The sequence below is a fragment of the Arachis hypogaea genome, chromosome 13 (assembly GCF_003086295.3).
Source record: "Arachis hypogaea cultivar Tifrunner chromosome 13, arahy.Tifrunner.gnm2.J5K5, whole genome shotgun sequence".
Lineage (NCBI taxonomy): Eukaryota > Viridiplantae > Streptophyta > Magnoliopsida > Fabales > Fabaceae > Arachis > Arachis hypogaea.
The window spans coordinates 146,032,319-146,050,068 of record NC_092048.1 but is presented as its reverse complement, the minus strand read 5'-3'; the positions used below and the strand labels follow the sequence as shown (position 1 = coordinate 146,050,068).

The 17,750-nt window shown below is 36.0% G+C and overlaps 2 protein-coding genes across 12 annotated transcripts; both read left to right on the top strand.

Moving 5' to 3' along the window:
• The first annotated feature begins 4,691 nt into the window (after positions 1-4,691).
• Positions 4,692-10,112, top strand: LOC112792773 (protein MEI2-like 3). Of its 4 annotated transcripts, none has more exons than XM_025836135.3 (14): positions 4,770-5,199; positions 5,445-5,543; positions 5,997-6,048; positions 6,144-6,287; positions 6,383-6,807; positions 7,056-7,214; positions 7,304-7,420; positions 7,503-7,654; positions 7,872-7,963; positions 8,119-9,097; positions 9,189-9,273; positions 9,349-9,417; positions 9,492-9,671; positions 9,755-10,112. In XM_025836135.3, the coding sequence occupies exons 2-14, from the start codon at positions 5,541-5,543 to the stop codon at positions 9,797-9,799; spliced, it is 2,502 nt and encodes an 833-aa protein (XP_025691920.1). In that variant the 5' UTR covers positions 4,770-5,199; positions 5,445-5,540; the 3' UTR covers positions 9,800-10,112. The 4 variants fall into 4 exon arrangements, with proteins under 4 accessions (XP_025691922.1, XP_025691920.1, XP_072069444.1 ...); XM_025836134.3 differs by having other exon boundaries at positions 4,839-5,199; positions 6,141-6,287; XM_025836137.3 differs by lacking the exon at positions 5,445-5,543 and having other exon boundaries at positions 4,692-5,199.
• Positions 10,113-11,813: 1,701 nt separating this feature from the next.
• LOC112792775 (uncharacterized) lies at positions 11,814-16,942 on the top strand. Of its 8 annotated transcripts, none has more exons than XM_025836144.3 (8): positions 11,814-12,112; positions 12,409-12,491; positions 13,008-13,263; positions 13,608-13,738; positions 14,177-14,273; positions 14,546-15,073; positions 15,609-15,946; positions 16,342-16,942. In XM_025836144.3, the coding sequence occupies exons 3-8, from the start codon at positions 13,095-13,097 to the stop codon at positions 16,498-16,500; spliced, it is 1,422 nt and encodes a 473-aa protein (XP_025691929.1). In that variant the 5' UTR covers positions 11,814-12,112; positions 12,409-12,491; positions 13,008-13,094; the 3' UTR covers positions 16,501-16,942. The 8 variants fall into 8 exon arrangements, with proteins under 8 accessions (XP_025691929.1, XP_025691930.1, XP_025691925.1 ...); XM_025836140.3 differs by having other exon boundaries at positions 11,823-12,112; positions 13,003-13,263; XM_025836142.3 differs by having other exon boundaries at positions 11,836-12,112; positions 12,409-12,495; positions 13,003-13,263.
• The last annotated feature ends 808 nt before the right edge of the window (positions 16,943-17,750 follow it).

Sequence of the window (17,750 nt, the reverse complement as noted above, 5' to 3'; positions counted from 1 at the left end):
AGACTTGGGACTTCAAAACCCTCTCAGTAGTTGCAACGACTGCCCAAGCATCATCCAGCAGGGTGGCATTTCACTTTTTAAAATTTTTCACCTTGGCTTTTGAATCCTCTGCCTCGGCACGGGCAGCAGCAGCGACACTCTCAACATTAGCAGCCGGTTTTTGGGCCTTACCACCTGGATTGACAGCTCAGTCTCCCGCTCTGACAACCTTAGGATCTCGACACCAGCATCTTTGGCATCCTTGGCCACCTTTACCCTGGCAACCTCAGCCGCCTCCAACTGTCCCTTCAAAATGCCCAAATCTACTAGAGCTAGCTTCAGCTTCCTATCCAGACGGAAAGTTTGCGAAAGTGTGGGCTCAGCTTTTCGAATGATGGCAGCAGAGCGAAAGAAGGCACGATACACTAACTTATCTTGGCCGAAAAGATCGCAGTCCCTGAAAAACTCATCAGTCCGGGTAGCAGGTGATGGTCGATAAAGCCGGAAGCATCAAAGGAGCGGTCCGTGACATAAGGAACGGCCACCCCTGTGCTAACCCCCTCACAACCAGCGCCTTCAACCCGCTTGCAGTCTCGGGAATCGGGATCTCCCTGAGGTCATCATCCTTGATGACCCCCTATTGGATGATCTCCTGCGAAACTATTTGTGAACTGGGGATTGAAGTTGCTAGAGGAGTTGACTGAGAGGGCCCCTCAACCCCAGCTTCCAGAGTGCCCACGAAAGCAACCTTTAAACACTGCAGAGTTGCCAATCCGTCAGCCATGCCAACTACAAAAGCGAAGAAAATAGGAGAATTAACAAGTTATAAGATCGAAAGACAGATACATAAAACTAAAAAATAAACAAAAAAGACATACCAACATAAGACCTACCCACCTCGGGATCCCCCCATCACGTCGTGAGGATTCAAAGGTCGGTCCCCGAAAAATGCCAACAAGACGTCGCCAATTTTCCTATTTTTGGAAGGCAGCCCCTCATAGGTCACTCTCATCATATAAGAATCTCTGGCCTCAAAGTTCTAATACGGGCAAATCTAGCGCTCCCCTTCAGGCAAAAGCCAAAAGGGATGATAACCCTTGATGGGACAAACCTTGAAATACTCCGTCTTGAAACCATAAATGAATCTTTAAACAAGTCGAAGAGTCGGCAGTTCATTTGGGCTTGGAAAGAGATGTGTCCTTTCCTATGCTTTTCCTCCTTATGCGGAATGGTCAACAAGAAGAAAAATAAGAAGACTTTGACCTGAGCTGGAAACACTAAAAAGTCACAAACCAGCTCAAAGGTCTAAATAGCCGCCCAGCTAATCGAAAGTAGTTGAGACGGTGCTGCCAAAACCCGGTTCAAGAAAGCCATATGAAATTTAGAAAAGCGTAGCCGACTCCCTAACTTAGTAAACAAAGGTTTGTGCACCCAAATCCAGTCTGGGACACGAGGGGAGTGCAAGCTGAGATAGCAAACCCTCTCATTTTCATCGGCAATCACTAACTCGTACTGTCCTGCTGCCTCACCACATAACACGGCCCCTTCATCACGGAGCCTCTGGAGGTCCCCCTCATCCAATTGAGAGGGCGTGCCCGAAACGTCGACGTTACCCAATGGTAACGATTTGGCACACCCTTGCCAGGAAGATAGGACCCGAGTTTCCCTGAATTTCCCTCCGTCTCACCATACCTATATCCAAATAGGATTTTTCACTGTCAACCCACTACCCAGAAATGCAAAAATACAGAAAATTCCTAAACCGTACTAAAACTACAATCGAAGCATCCTACTAAGATCCTTAAAACTACACTAAGCACAATACACCAATCAACATTTTCCGATTGATAAACACAGAAGCATGCAAAAACACAGAAACAGTAAACAAAACAAAAATGCAGAAGCAAAATATAGCAATTAGAGTGACAGAACCCACCAACTTGGTTCTCAAAAAGCGAGTGAGAGAAACGAAGCAACAATGAGCAAAGAGGCACAACACAAGAAGGCCAACGAACGTTCAAGTGGAGCACGGTACCAAAGAAATTTGCAGAGAGTGTTTTTTAGAAAGTGAAAGAATGAAGAAGGAGAAAAAGCAGTTGCAAATGAATAAAACCCTCCAGCGTTTCAAAAAAAAAAAAACGAAAGTGTGGAGGGCAAAAAGGAAAAAAAAGAAAGGAAAACTTCTCTCCTCCCACTAAGCGTCATTATGACACCTTGGGAATCGCAACAGACGAAAACCCTTAGAAGAAATGCGATGACTAAGCAAACAAGGCATGCGCGAACCCTCGATCTTAGCCGTAAAACACGAGACCTCATCATCCCGTTTCCGATAAACATGAGGAACTTCAGGACCTAAAGAGCGGTCCCTAAAACGGTTGAAAACTCGGCCCGGTTCTCCGATCTCGGCCAAGACAACTCGGACAGCACTCCATGCTAGACTCACGACAAGACGAATCCTTACAAGCAACGAGATTGAGCAAGCACACTCTCTCGCTCCGGGACAATTGTTCCAGATCTGATTCTCGGATCCCAAATCGGAGCAGTTACAACTCGATTACATGAGCCGGACCACCAATACGGCCCAGACCGACTTAGTGGTCACAAATCCCTAACTAAACATTCAAATTCAAATACTTTCTTATTTTAGTTCACAAGATAAAAATAAGATAACGACACAAACTATATAAAAGGAGTCAGAGGCTCCCTTAGGTACGTTACACATTCCTTACTCCCTCCTGTACCTTTTAAATTCATTCTGACTTGAGCGTCGAATTGTCATTGTAAATACCAACTCCCGTTGCTTTAAGAAGATTGGATTTCGTTATCACCAAAAATCGGCAAGTTCCTGATCTATCTCATAATCCGTACTAATAACTTTCAGTACACTAATCTATCCGCTCATTAAAATAGAAGATTACCTATTGTTTTTTTTTTGTTATTTTATTTTTTACAAACTGTTTTCAAAACTCCGACCTTTTATGATGACGATACCATTTTTTGATATATGACAATTATATAAGGATTTATTATGGAATGTACACAGCTTTTCGCTTATAGAAACTAACTAATAAGGTCATCTTAGGTTGCTTGTGTTTATGGGAACAGCATATGAAGATTCAAAGCTAATTTTCCTCAGCGATTTACCTTTTAAGGAAAATGTTGTAAGGCACATCACACAACACAGCACAAGGAACCTCCAAACTTCAGCGGAGTTGTCCTAAAACTTTATTTATTTCGATGGAGAATTTTTGGATAAATTTAATACAGAGTTTGAGTTTCTTTACTTCTAAGGAGTTTGTGGTTCTATTGGACAATAGTACAATTAGAGAAAATTGATAAGATCTAACATTTTTAATAGAAAAAGAATTTATTGAATCAGTTAGTATCAATTTAAATACAAAATAAAATCTAATTTTTAATATTTTTCAATACTAAAGAAAGATACATATTTTATATTTACAAGAATATATTAACTTAATACTCAAGATGGATTTTGAACTTTAATCTCGATTTAATTTGACCTCTCAATTTTCAATCAATCTAATTTGTAGCCTAAAATTCTAAGGCATGACTCAAGTTAGTTATTTCGTCCATTTTCGTCATTGAAAAAATGACGTAGCACATTTAGTTGACACTTAGTTCATCTTCTTACTAGTTCTAAAGTACATCCCCGACATCCTAATCTTTTGCACTCTCGGTATTTCACAAATGGCTGGGAGCTCACTACTCAACCCCAGACACCACCACACCATCAGAGATCACCTTAGCGACTCGTCCCACCTCCGTTCACCGCCAACGCATGCTCGCTATCGTCGCCCCGCCTCTTGCCAAATCCTCCGCGTCGTGTGCTCGCGTGTCGCGCTCTCTCCTACGTATGTGATCGACTAATCGTGCTTTTGCCGAGGAGTGTTCAAGGCCTCGAGTTGTGCTTCCTAGTTCCTGTAGCGTGTCGTCGTCGTCTGCTAGCACCCTACCCAACGCCTTATTTGCTTGCCAAAATCATCTCTATCCTCCATCTCTGCTTGCCTCAGCTGCTCATATCTTGCCGCGTTTCCGTTCGCCGGTAAGTGTTGAACTGTGTGTGGTTATTATTGTTTATCGTCTGTGGGTGTTGCTGTGCACTGTACCATTTGATTTAACCGCTACGATAATAGTCAACAGATAATCTCTCCTTTATTTTCAAGTATTCTAATATTTTATATTAATTTTTAATAATTAATTTATTGATATCATTTCTATTAATTGTATTATCTATTGATTTATGAATATGATTAAAATATAATAAAAAAAGTATTTAAGTGAAGATTTTTGGAAGTTTATATTGAAGATCAATAAAAAACACTAAAATTTCATTGTTAGAACTTGATTTAACATATTCAACAAGTTCAACTAGATGAATTAAAAGTAAATCATATGTTGTATGACCATTACTCTAACATGCTAGAAAATTGAGGATTTTTTGTGAATAAGTTGGAGGAGGTGAGAGAAATGGGCTCAAGTTAAGCATGATTGCAATTTCCATTATAGTCCACGGGACTTCAATTTTGTGGAGAGTGCTATTATATATGCACATAAATTAAATTCACAAATTAAAAAAGTAATAAATTAATCGGAAGAAAAAAGAGAGTAATCTAATTGAAGACGACATTTTGAAAAAGGTTTGAGACGAATTACGTTATCTTTTTAATGATAAAAAAATAAATAAATAATTTAAGCTATGCTTTAAAATTTTAGAAGTCATTTTTGAGTGTAGCTCCTGGATATATACCATAATGAATTCCATTAAATCCGCTTGATATGAATTTGGATATGATTAATGAGATTAGTACTAATAATATAGTAGTATTAAGTATTATCCTGACCTTATCTTTATCCTGAATCCAAATGTGAATTCTCTCTCTCTCTCTCTCTCTCTCTCTCTCTCTCTCTCTCTCTCACACACACACACAATCATTGTCTGCTCCTTTTTATTCAGCGGTGTGGCCCAATCATCATCAGCACGATCTTCCTCTGCAACTCACTCTCTCTTCCCCATTCTGCCACCGTCCCCAAAAGTGCCAAAACTGTGTTGTTGGTTGCTTTGTTTCTTCTTCTTCTGATTACAAGTGGCTTCTCCCCATTCAGTTACATTAACATAACCAATTTATTTGCCTTTTGGTCCCAACCCACCAAGTTCTTTGTGCCCTGCAGTTGCCTCCTTCAAGAAGGAAAAAAAAAAAGGTAACTTTTTTGTTACTAGTACTTGACTTAAATTGGGCTTCCTTTGATTTCACTGTTTATGAATTTCGCAATGCCAAAGTTTGAGCCTTTTTAGTGTTTTGTTTTCTGGGTATGATCAAGTTGATCAGGAATTATTTATTTTATTTTCATTTTTTCTTGGTGGAATTTCTCTGCTTTGAGAGTATCATTGAGTGCAGCAGTTATGGTGGTTGATCACTCAACTTTCTCTTCTGGGATTTTTGCAGTTATGGTATTCTCAAGTTTCTTAATTGCTCGAAGTCTTGGTTTCTTGTTTTTCTCCCCCCCCCCTGCCAACCGTTATTATCATTGTTATCGTTAATATGGTTAGTATATTATTCTTTTTTTCTCTTCTTCAAATGTAAATGAGTAAAAACTGTGTGGCAGGTTGATTTATTATTTTCAAGTGCTTGCAGTGTTGGATATGTTGATTTGTACTAACGGAGAATATAGGCTTGATTTGTCAGTTTCACTTTTATGCGATGCATGGACACATTTTTTATTTGCCTTATTTAGGGAAAATGGGAGGGTGGGTGGGGCAATAATATTGATAGATCTGCATTGATTTACTTTTCCTGAACTTAAAAGAGAAAACTGTAGATGAAAATATTGCCAGAGGCTTATTATGTGTATAGATGAAGATTTTCTTAGTATTTCAAAATGCCGGTATAATTGGCAGTTTTGTGAGTTGTTTAATAGTAATAATTTACTTGCAATGTATCTGTTGATAGCAAAAGCAAAAATACTTACATATATCTTCTTATCCATGAATGAGGCAGAAAGGGTGTTGCAAACTTGCAATGAAGGAGTCTGTAGACCATTCTTATCCTGGTAAGATTTCAAACATATTTTATTACTTTTTCCTATTTTGGTTATCAAGATACCTTGCCATATCAAATTGAATGATGTTTCGGTATTGCTAGTAGGTCCAACCAAGATTCCATCAGAAAATACACCTAAAGAAGTGCAACAAGGTGCATGGGAGGATTTATCTAGATCTGATCTATACCATGTTTCATCTCATACTGGCTTCTTTTCTAGGTCATTGCCTGTTCCGTTACATGAAAAGTGTAAGTGTTGATTGATTAGCTCTAGCTGTTTTTTAATCTGTTAGCACTTTTTTTTTAAATATAATTAGTTGACCGGTTTTTTCATTAACCTCTAGTGAACTTAAGCAGTGCTGATGGCTTTAAAAAGTCCCATCAAGATGTAGATGGGAATGGTTTACTTGAGGATGCTGATACTTGTGTGATAGGAACCATGCTTCCAGATGATGAGGAGGACCTTTTAGCTGATTTTGACCTAAGTGGTTTGCCAAACTCTCTTGAGGATTTGGAGGAGTATGATGTTTTTGGTAGTGGTGGAGGTATGGAACTGGAAGCTGATCCTCAGGAAAGTCTTAATGTGGGTGTGTCAAAATTAAGCTTCTCTGATGGTCATGCTGCCAATGGTTTGCCCTATAATTCTTTTCTTAATGGTGTGGGGATTGTTGCTGGAGAACATCCATATGGAGAGCATCCTTCTCGGACATTATTTGTTCGAAATATTAATAATAATGTGGAGGATTCAGAGTTGAGAGCTCTTTTCGAGGTCATTTAAAAAATTAACATGAACTCTCTTCCAATAACTTTCATATCTTTCATACAACTTATTAGTTCTCTTAATTCACCATCTTCTCTGCTCTATCTTGGCATGTCACTGTTTAGGAAAAAAATTATGTGGAACAAGACATGCAGATTTTGGAAATTTAAAAAACATATTTAGATTAAAACAGTACATGATTATTTAATTACCATTACATGTGCTATACAAATTATTAATTCTGTTTTTTATATCAGCAATATGGTCACATTAGGACTCTATATACTGCATGTAAACATCGTGGGTTTGTTATGGTATCCTATTATGACATCCGTGCTGCTCGAACAGCCATGCACGCATTACAAAACAAACCTTTACGACGCCGGAAACTTGACATTCACTTCTCAATACCAAAGGTTCCTGAGCAGCTCCAAAGTTCTCTGATTTATCAATTTATTGATTGAATGCCTCTGGCCATCTTATTCTTTTTTCATTTTTATCCCAGGATAATCCATCTGACAAGGACATCAACCAAGGAACCTTGGTAGTTTTCAATTTGGACCCATCTGTTTCGAATGAGGACCTCCGTACAATATTTGGGGCATATGGAGAGGTCAAAGAGGTGACAATTTATCCTTCTTTATCTGTTTACACCCTTGTCATATATTTTTTGAAGATCACATAACGACCTAAAATAACTGCAGATACGGGAAACGTCTCACAAAGGCCATCACAAGTTTATTGAATTTTATGATGTGAGGGCTGCAGAAGCAGCACTAAAATCATTAAACAGGAGTAACATAGCTGGGAGGCGAATAAAGGTGGAGCTTAGCCGGCCTGGCAGAACTCGTCGAAAGTAATTTCACTGTTAATTATATTTTGAGTTTCTTTATCTTGATCTTTGGACTGATTTGCATCCATTGTTAATTTAAGAAAAGATTCATGAAGTCATCTAACTTGAACCATTTTACCATTGAATAGAGTAGCACAAGTAATATGCTTATGTATATTTTTTTTCTAGCATCTTTTATTGATGCATGAATAGATAAATGATATTAGCTTATACCTTTCAGTTTAGTGCTTCAAACAAATCAAGAGCTTGATCATGATGAAAAGCTAAGTTTCCGACATCAGATGGGTTCACCTGTGGCCAATTCTCCACCCGGTAGGTTTCTAAGCTATTGAATATCCTTCATGATGTTGGTGTCTCTGGCCACCACCGCTTTGATTTACACTATTGATTGTTATTATTACTACTTTTATTATTTAAGCTTTTTGTTCTTATTATTTTTGACATGACACAATCGTGGTTTATAACAGGTTACTGGTTGCGGTTCAACAGCACTGTTGAAAATAACTCATTTCAAACTATAAGCGATTCTCCTGGTTCTGGGATCATGAGTCCATCAATAGGAAACCATTTAGCTGGATTAGCTTCTGTTTTGCACCCTCCACTATCCAATGCCATGAAGGGTGTAGCTATTGGGAAAGATTTAGCAGGGAGTCAGCATGCAGAGCATATATTTGCTAGTAGTAATTCATCGCATGGAGAGACATTTCAATCTCATTCTCTTCCAGAACCAAAATTCATCCCATATAGTGGAGCTTTGTCTTCTTTTGGTTCATCTCCTTCAAATGGATCCTCGGTGGAAACCTTGTCAGGGTCACAATTTTTATGGGGAAGTCCGAACTTGTACTCACAGGACATCAAACCTTCAGCTTGGCCAACACCATCTGTGAGGCATTCATTTACAGCAAATGGAAATAGCCATGCCTTCCAAAACCCTGCTCAAGAGAGTTCTTTTATTGGTTTGTCCCACAATCGTCACCATAATCATGTTGGCTCTGCTCCATCAGGTTTTCCTTTTGAGAGAAACTTTGGAGTCCTTTCGAAGTCACCTGAAACGTCGTTCGTGAACCATGTTGGTTATGGAGGCATAGGTCTGAGTCACAGTAAGGGGAATTACATGGTTAATATGGGTGAATCTGTTAATGCCGGGATCACTATACCAAGAAATATGTCTGAACATGGTTCGCCAAACATTGGAATGAGATCATCTCCCAGACTTAGTCTTGTGTTTTCAGGTAATGGTCCATACCCAGGATTGCCACCTACTGCTACTACTACTACTACTACTACTTCAGTGTTTGGTTTCGTGGACCCTGGGCGGAATAGGCGCATAGAGAACAATGGGGGCCAAGCTGATAGCAGCAAGAAGCAATTTCATCTTGACTTGGATAGGATTAAAAACAGTGAAGACAGAAGGACTACCTTAATGATAAAGAACATCCCAAATAAGTATGGCTAACTTTTACAAGGATGTTTAGTTATCAATGATGACTTTATTCTTTTCGTTGAAGGATCATACTTTGTTGTTGATGACCTGCAGATACACCTCAAAAATGTTATTAGCTGCTATTGATGAAAAGCACAAGGGTACCTATGATTTTTTCTATCTACCAATCGACTTTAAGGTAGAGCGCGCATTTTCTATAGTCTCCATTTAAACCAGTGAAGCTTAGTTAATCCTTTTCCCCTTTTGATTTCAGAATAAATGCAATGTGGGATACGCATTTATCAACATGCTGTCGGCATCACACATTATTCCATTCTATGAGGTTATTAGTTTTTTGTGCATATTTCTCATTGTAGCTAATGTGTTTGATTATAACGAATGGGTCTGATTTTGCAGACATTTAATGGGAAGAAGTGGGAGAAGTTTAATAGTGAAAAAGTTGCTTCCCTGGCATATGCACGAATCCAAGGAAAGGCTGCATTGGTGAACCATTTCCAGAATTCAAGTCTGATGAACGAAGATGAGCGGTGCCGCCCAGTCGTCTTCCATTCACAGGATCCTGAAGGTGGTGATAAGGTAACAATATCTATCATTGATGCTTGGAGGATCATACAAAGATTTACTTGTAAAATAATGTCCTAACTACTGTGTGTTTCTAGATCATACAAGATCATACAAGTGATTCAACCTCGGAGACAAAATAACATTTGCCAGATGTAGAGTTGCATGTATATTTATTTATTTTGCCAGGAAGCTTTCAAAAGAAAAAAGCTCTGAGCATTTTGGTTGATTGATTTGGACAGGAGGTAACAAAGGATTAAAGAGTTGAATATTAGGTGGTTTATTAAAATGTTGATATGGTAAATTTAGAATTGACTAGTTGATGGAACAAGCCAACCAAGTTGTATAGAGGATTAGTGTATCAGCATTAAAATGCATATACATTTTCTACATTACTTGTATCTTTGACTCTGGATTGCTCTGTTGTTTGGATAATGCCATTTATGATTTATTTTATTTTGTTTTCTTTTTAGAAGTTAAAGTCATTTTTCTATTTTTTTTTTATCTCAGTTACCTATTATCACTTTTTTATTAAAGAGAAAAAATTATATTTATAAATTTGTCAAGATAGACACCAAAAAAAATGTCAAGTAACAGAGATTAATTTCATATTTTATCTTATATGTATACTCAGATCTGATTTATCGAGTAAATAAGATAAGTATAAGAGATTTGTCATAACCATGTTTACATTTTAAAAGACATTTTTTTTTGGTGACTATTTTAAAAGACATATGTGTATAATGTATACCTAAAAGATGAGATATCAAATGAAATTGCTAAAAAAATTGATATTTGTAATATGATTTGGATCGATTTAAATTTAAAAGATAATATTAATATAATTTATTGTGATTTGAATTAAATTAAATTTATTTTATTTTTTAATCTGATTTTATTTGATTCAAATAACTGTAATTTGTTTAGTATCAATTTGAATTTATTTTTTTAATCTAATCCTTATTATTCGAATTGTGTTATTATTTATAATTTATATCCATCTGAAATGTAAATTTTATATTTTTAATTTTTAATTATTATTCTTTTAAAAATTAAATTACATTCAATTTAATTTTTAAATTTTATAATTTAAATTATATCTATTTAAATTTTGGAGTAAGTTTAAACATTAATAACTCATATATGAGAGTACTTTTTAGTCTAGTTATGGAAGGGAGAAGGGCTTTTTACGTACCTATAGGCTAAAATTAGACCGTCTGATTTTTAAGAGGTACAGAAATAACTTTTTGATACACAAATTGGAGAGTGTGTTTAAAAATTGGGATATACAAATTGGAAGATCTGATTTGTGTACTTTAAATTTTAAATTTTTTTAAACATAAATAGGAGAGTCTGAATTGTGTACATCTTATAATTTTAAAAAATACTCAAAATTATAATATTAAGACATATCATATCACACATGTTAATTCCATATCTAAATTTTTTAGCTAGATGAGAGTGGTAGTCTCAATATTGAACTTAATACATAATATATGAGAGTTTCTGGAATTCTTATAATGTAAATTTAATACATTGAAAAATAAAATAAAATAAATATACTTTAAATTATAATAAATTATATTAATTTATATTTTAAATAAATTAAATAATATTATAAATATTTTTTTTATTTATTTAATATTTTGATATTAAAATATATATGTAAAAAATACGTGTATATATAAATATTAGATTTAATTTATTTATTTTAAAAATAAAATGTATAAATACATTATTTCCTAAATTATAGGGATTTTTTTTTCTCACCAAATCCCCAAATTATAGGCCTTTCCTATAACTGTCTTACTAAAAAAAATTAAAAATACAAAAAATATTGCAAAAAAGTGCTAATTAGAATACTGGAAGCTACTTAAACCACAAGCTACCTCTCTCTGCTCTTCATTTATCCGTGGAGCATGGTGATTGATACGCGCCACGTAGCGCGTGAATATAAGGCAAACGCCCGCCAACAGCATACGTCACGCACACACTCACAGAACCACAGAGACTTTCTCTCTTTCGAGGAAGCAGCACGTGTCAGTGTGTGAGGCTGAGCTGGTAGGGAGTACACGTGTCACACAACGAGTGGGTGAAAGCGGTTGCCGCAGATCCCATCGGAGCCGTCCGAAGCCCCCAATGGAAGCTAACATCAACAACGCACACAACACATTCACTTGCGTTTTCGTTTTTGTGTGCGCTCTCTCTCTCTCTCTCTCTCTCTCTCTCTCTCTCTCTGTATTTGTGTTTTTGTTTGTGTGCGCTGACTACAACAACAAACCCCTCCCCTTCGCTTTTCTTTTCTTTTCTTCTTTTAGGAGAGAGAAACACAACTTGTAGAGAGAGATACAAGAGAAGAAAAGAAGAAGAGAAGAGAAGGGCTTTGTGAGGGGTCTTCCTTCTTTTTCTTTCTCCCCTTATAGGGTTCAATTCCATTCATTCAGCTCTAATTTAAGGTTAATCTCTCTCGAATTATCATAATTCTCACTCTATTCATCTTCTTTTGTTCTGACCTTTTTTTTTTCTGTTATCCTTGGACTTTGTGTTTCCTTGTTCGTTATACAACTGCTTAACTATAACAGTTTTCTTTTTTGAAAGTTACTTCTTTCTTTAAAAAAGATTAAAAAAAAAACTAAAGGAATTATCTTTTTTAGTGTAATTTTTCTGGTTTTGATCTTTTTTTTTCTTTTCAATTCGCACTGCGTCAAGACGACGTCTATTTGCTTAATTTTGGAATTCTTGGATGGCGTAGATTTGTATGGTTGACTCGGGAGTACGAGCTTCGAACTAGATAAAGTTTGGGTCTTTGGGGTACAATCACGGGTTTTAGTTCAGGTGGGTAAGATTCATCGTCTTCTCTGTGCCTAATTCTGGGATATATAATTGTCTTTGTGGATGTTTAGGTTGATTTATTATGTTCAAGTTGAAATTTATCTATTTTGCCCTCTGTCTATAATCTTGATAATGACTTGGGTATCCTTTTAGCTAAGCCAAGTTTCTTTGCTAATCAGCAAGAATTTATATTCATATGAAATTTCTTTATTGCTTTTGAGATGTGCTTCTTTTTTTTTTCTTCTTCAAATAAGTGCTAACATTTTGTTTTGTTTTTGTTGTGTATAAATATAGGAGTTGATTAAAGATAGTTTTAGTCACTTCTGTGTCTCTTATTAGTCTCCGGTCTTCTTTTTTGTTGTTCTTTTGGGGAAATGTTTCAAAAAGTTTATTGATTTGATAGATATGAAGAAATATTGCTTACTTAAAGATATCACTTCAATTTTGGTAAAAAAGCTGCTTTCCCCCTTAACCTCTATGTAACCTATGTCAATTTTCCTCTCTCTTTCTGCAGGACAGCCCCTGCTGGTTTGAGTTTCTAGAGGAATATTGTTCTCCATATGTGCCCAAAACCAGAATGCAGTGTTTGTCTCGAGCACATATCAAATGCCATCTGTAAATATGAAGAGTGAAGTAAGCACGACTTGTTTAACAGAAACGAAGGATATTCACGTCTGTTCAAAATCAAAAGTAATTTCCAAAAAGACATGCTCCAAAGTCATTATTTCTGCTGAAGTTGCTGGAATAGACACAACTATCCAAAATTTCTTAGATGGTAAGCAGCTTAACTTTAAGTTGGAGTTCATCCTATTTTCTGTCCGGGAATCACTATCGTGATTTGTGCCAACTGCCAACACTTCCCATCATATTCTTTTTGTTTTTCTTTTCTATTCTGTTAACATATGGAAATACCTACGTAGTGGATATTGAGATTTCGTGTGAATCTTATAAAAGCTCCAGATATTTTGGAACTTCCGTTTTTATGCTTTAGATATACTTCTATATATGCGTTGTAACGATATTTTACACTATTCCATATTTTATGGGTTTGTGGTTAAATTTATGCTAAGATGTATTTAAATTTCTACAATTTGATGGTTGTTTACTGTTCTTAAATAGTTTCCTCGGTGACACTGGTATCCCCCAAGGACATTGCAAGTGGTGAATTTATTGATAAAAAGGAAATTCTAACTAAAGAAAAATCTGAGTCTCAGCTGCTGCAGTCATTTTCTCTTGATTCCTCTTCCCTGGTAAGAATGGTGGAGTTTGATTTTATTTAACTTTACTTTGGGGTAATTTACTATTTCTTGGTGGTTATTGCAATGCTCAATATAGCTAAGCTCTGCAAAAAATAGAGTAGTCTCTTTCTCTAGATTGACCCATTGTTAACACTTGGCTGCACCTAGTAAATTCATTCTACCTCTTTTTGCAACATTCAAGGCTGAGTAATGGAAGTAAACGAGGAGGAATAGCATTTGGCTTCTTACTTCCATGATCTGTTGCCTTAGTACAAAAAAAGGTGTTGATTTTGAGTTTGATATCACGTTGGAGCTAGTTACAGATGACACTTGAAAATTTTCATAATAGAGAGGAAAATGAGAAACTTTTCTATAGTCAATCTTACTCTCCTTACCTTTGAACTTCCCCACAGCACACCATTGACAGAATTCATCTTTTTTTTTAAATAGGAACCAATCAATCCCTGTGCAGCAAACATGGAAGCAATTTTTTCTACTGCGTTTGAGCCCATTGAAGTCAATTCTCAACATTTTGATGAAGATGCAGGTATGGAAATTCCCTCTCACTCACACACAGACTAGTTACATTAAAAAAGAAAGGGGTAGAAGTATAAAAGCATTTCACTGTCCCACTTGACATGAAATTTGTTTAAATCATTGAGATTTATAGTGTAGTTTAATTACAAAGCTAAATGACTCCGTGTTAGTGTGTGTGTGTGTGTGTGTATTGAAGCTTATGCCTTCTGGATTGAAATTCCTGCACCAAATATCATATTGCTTAGTGCTTATATGTGTGTTCTGTTGACTGAACTCTACTAGGGAGCATTGGTGGTACTGGCATGTCTGCAGTGAGAGATGATGAAAGTGATGATAAAAGAATTATTTGTGGTTATGAAACATTGGATGTATCAGACTTCAGCATTTCTGATATGATCATCACAAGCTTACCCCTTGACAGAGATTCTTTTGATCATGATATCTGTGAGATTAACTCCTTGTCTGATTATAGATCGTCTGAGCCACCTATGCTTGATGCATCTGATCAGTACATGATCCTGCCTGCTCTTGAAGATGATATTAAAATTGGCGGTACTTCTGATGTATCCTATAAAGAATCCATCACAGTTCAGGAAAATGCTAGCTTGTATTCAGCATTGTGTCAGATAAGATCTTGCAATCAGGATTCTGATGTTAAAGACTACTTGGATAAGACAGAGTGGTTTGATCCACAATTGTTCATAAAGAATTTACCAGAACTATCGGATGCAGAGTCCAATGATCTGCCCATCCAGATACCAAGATCATCTCAGAGAAGAAAGTCAGTGACACTAGCGCTTGATTTAGACGGTAAGAATTAAACATGTTTTATGGTGATTGTTAATAGTACACATATTCATTATGGCATTAAATGAGTTCATGAGCTTAAAATTCCATTTTTATCAAAGCTCCAATCTACTTTGTCATACTACTTTGTCTTACAATTTTATATCAATTATTATACCAACTAAGTTGTCAGTGCATATAGAGCTTACAAAGATTATTGATGTGCTAAAGCATGATTTTAGGCCAGAAGTTTTAAGAGTTAAAATGTTTCATAGTATGCCTTGTACCAGAGTGCTTGGGCTGTAGGCATAATTTCATAGTATGCCTTCAACTTGTAGACACCAAATATTGAACAAGACAGCTAAACTAGATGAGAGTAATTGCTCAAAATTCACGTAGTTTGAGTAGTCTTTGAATATCTCAAGGAAGTTGAGTTTCATTCATCATAGTTCAGTTTTTTTGTTTTTTTTTGTTTTTTTTTGGGTCTAGAATATCATTTCTGGAGCGTTTGCAGCAGTAATCCAATGAATCTTAACCACACATGCTTGCTTTTGTGCAGAGACACTTGTTCATTCTACTCTAGAACACTGTGATGATGCTGATTTCACATTTACTGTCTTCTTCAATATGAAGGAGCACACAGTATATGTAAGAAAGAGGCCTAATCTCTGCACGTTCTTGGAGAGAGTGTCAGAGATGTTTGAAGTTGTAATTTTTACTGCCAGCCAAAGCATATATGCCAAACAATTGCTTGATATATTGGATCCTGAAGGAAGACTTATTTCACGTCGAGTATATAGAGAATCATGCATTTTTTCAGATGGAAATTACACTAAGGATCTGACTGTATTAGGTGTTGATCTTGCTAAAGTTGTCATAGTTGATAATTCCCCTCAGGTACCGACCTGCCACTTTCTTTTGGTGGTTCTTTTTCTTTAACCTCTCTAATTTAAGCAGTTTATATTTTCTGTTCAAGTTCCAAATTCTTTCCCTTGAAGTTACTTTTATGTGTCACTCACCTATCGCCCTTCTCTGGGATTTTCATATATTTCTGACTAACACTGTATATTAGGGGATTCTCATAAATATGTACAAGACTTGGTATAGAAGCTTCCCAACATTATTTTAGGGAATCCATCAGCTTTTAGTAGATTAGCAGTTAACCTTAACAATAATCAGTTGAAATTAAACAAAAAAGTAGGTTCCACCTTAAGGCTGCCTTGAGGCCAAGGGAGAATTTCTTGGATTTTCTTTTATGATACTAATCCTTGCTCTTTTATTGCACACTTCAGGTTTTCCGGTTGCAAGTGAACAATGGTATTCCTATTAAGAGTTGGTTTGATGATCCATTGGATTGTGCACTAATGTCATTACTCCCCTTTCTGGAGACTCTGGCTGATGCAGATGATGTCCGTCCTATCATTGCACAGAGATTTGGTAACAAAGAATAAGTATATTATTGACCAAAGTTGGCAGCTTTTGTCATTTTTTAAACATAGATTTAGGAAAAAGCCCTCTAAGTAGGTTCTAAATTCTCCTTTTCATTTGAGTTCTTAATATGAATTAACCTATGCAATAAACTATTGGTTATCCTATTGTGTCCACGATTGGCTCCCTTATTCTGTCTCAGTTGGCAAGTCCAGAGTGCTCTGTTTATCCTGAAAGGCAGTTGCAGCAACCATCTCTCTTTCTCTCCACTTCCTCTCTTTCCCTAGTCCTTGTACAGTTGAGGTTGGTATTGTGCTGCAGGGGGTGTATATGAAATGCTATCATATTATGAAATATAGTTCGTGAGGTTATATAATTTCATCTTTTGCTTTCCATGTGAACTGGCAGTCTGGCAATCAATTTTATGTGTTAATTGAAATAGAATCAACTCCATAGTTAGTTTTACTTGGTATTTGTTATGTAAAATATGTTGATTCAGCTTCCAATAATTTCTTTGCTGTATATGCTCATATAGGATTGAAATCAACCTCTGCTTGTTGGGGTAAGGCTGTGTACTGTGTGCATCTGCCCTTGGGAGTCTCGTGCACTAGGTTGTATGTGTATAGTTAGTTATCATGGATCATTGATGCTGTATATAGTGTCTAGGAACAAAAAGTTGAAAAAACCAAAAAATAAAACATAAAAAAATAAAAGAAGAAAGAAGTTAAGTTCAACAAATAACTTGATTGGTAAAATTTTACTATTTCTGTGAGAAAATAAAACAAATTAAATAGAGGATATGATAAATTTATTGGCATTGCCATTGAACATACCACTGCTAGCTTAAGATTGAATAGTAACATGTTTCAACCAACATTTGAAATGCATAGTGAATAGTTTTGAAACACATACCCCAAATGTTGCTCAAATATGACATATGCATCAACGTCCTATCAGCTGAAAGTAGCAGGACTCCTTTAATGATTTCCTGTCAACCATTACTTGGGATAGGATTATTTATTTATTTATTTATTTATTTTTTGGTGCTCAAGCCTCAACTGATGTTCTGTTTTAAAGGTGTTCTTCTAGCTGATTAACTTGCATCTTCTAATGGAATTGCAACAAATGCTAACCTATTGAAAATCTTATTTGTAACTTATTAATGATGTTATCAGTATATTTGGTGGATTTTGTGACATGAGAAGTTAGTTAAAATCTTGATGTTTTAGACCCCATGTGCTTTAGAGAGCTTTAGTTTTCATTTTGGCCAAGG

What these genes read in the sequence shown, in the direction of transcription:
- LOC112792775 (XM_025836145.3), top strand. Translation starts at nt 13,095, where the DNA reads ATGCCATCTGTAAATATGAAGAGTGAAGTAAGCACGACTTGTTTAACA. An exon ending in CTCTTGATTCCTCTTCCCTG is followed by an intron (nt 13,739 to 14,176) that starts GTAAGAATGGTG and finishes TTTTTTAAATAG; the next exon opens with GAACCAATCAATCCCTGTGC. An exon ending in ACTAGCGCTTGATTTAGACG is followed by an intron (nt 15,074 to 15,608) that starts GTAAGAATTAAA and finishes GCTTTTGTGCAG; the next exon opens with AGACACTTGTTCATTCTACT.
- LOC112792773 (XM_025836134.3), top strand. An exon ending in TGTGGCCAATTCTCCACCCG is followed by an intron (nt 7,964 to 8,118) that starts GTAGGTTTCTAA and finishes GGTTTATAACAG; the next exon opens with GTTACTGGTTGCGGTTCAAC. An exon ending in ATAAAGAACATCCCAAATAA is followed by an intron (nt 9,098 to 9,188) that starts GTATGGCTAACT and finishes GATGACCTGCAG; the next exon opens with ATACACCTCAAAAATGTTAT.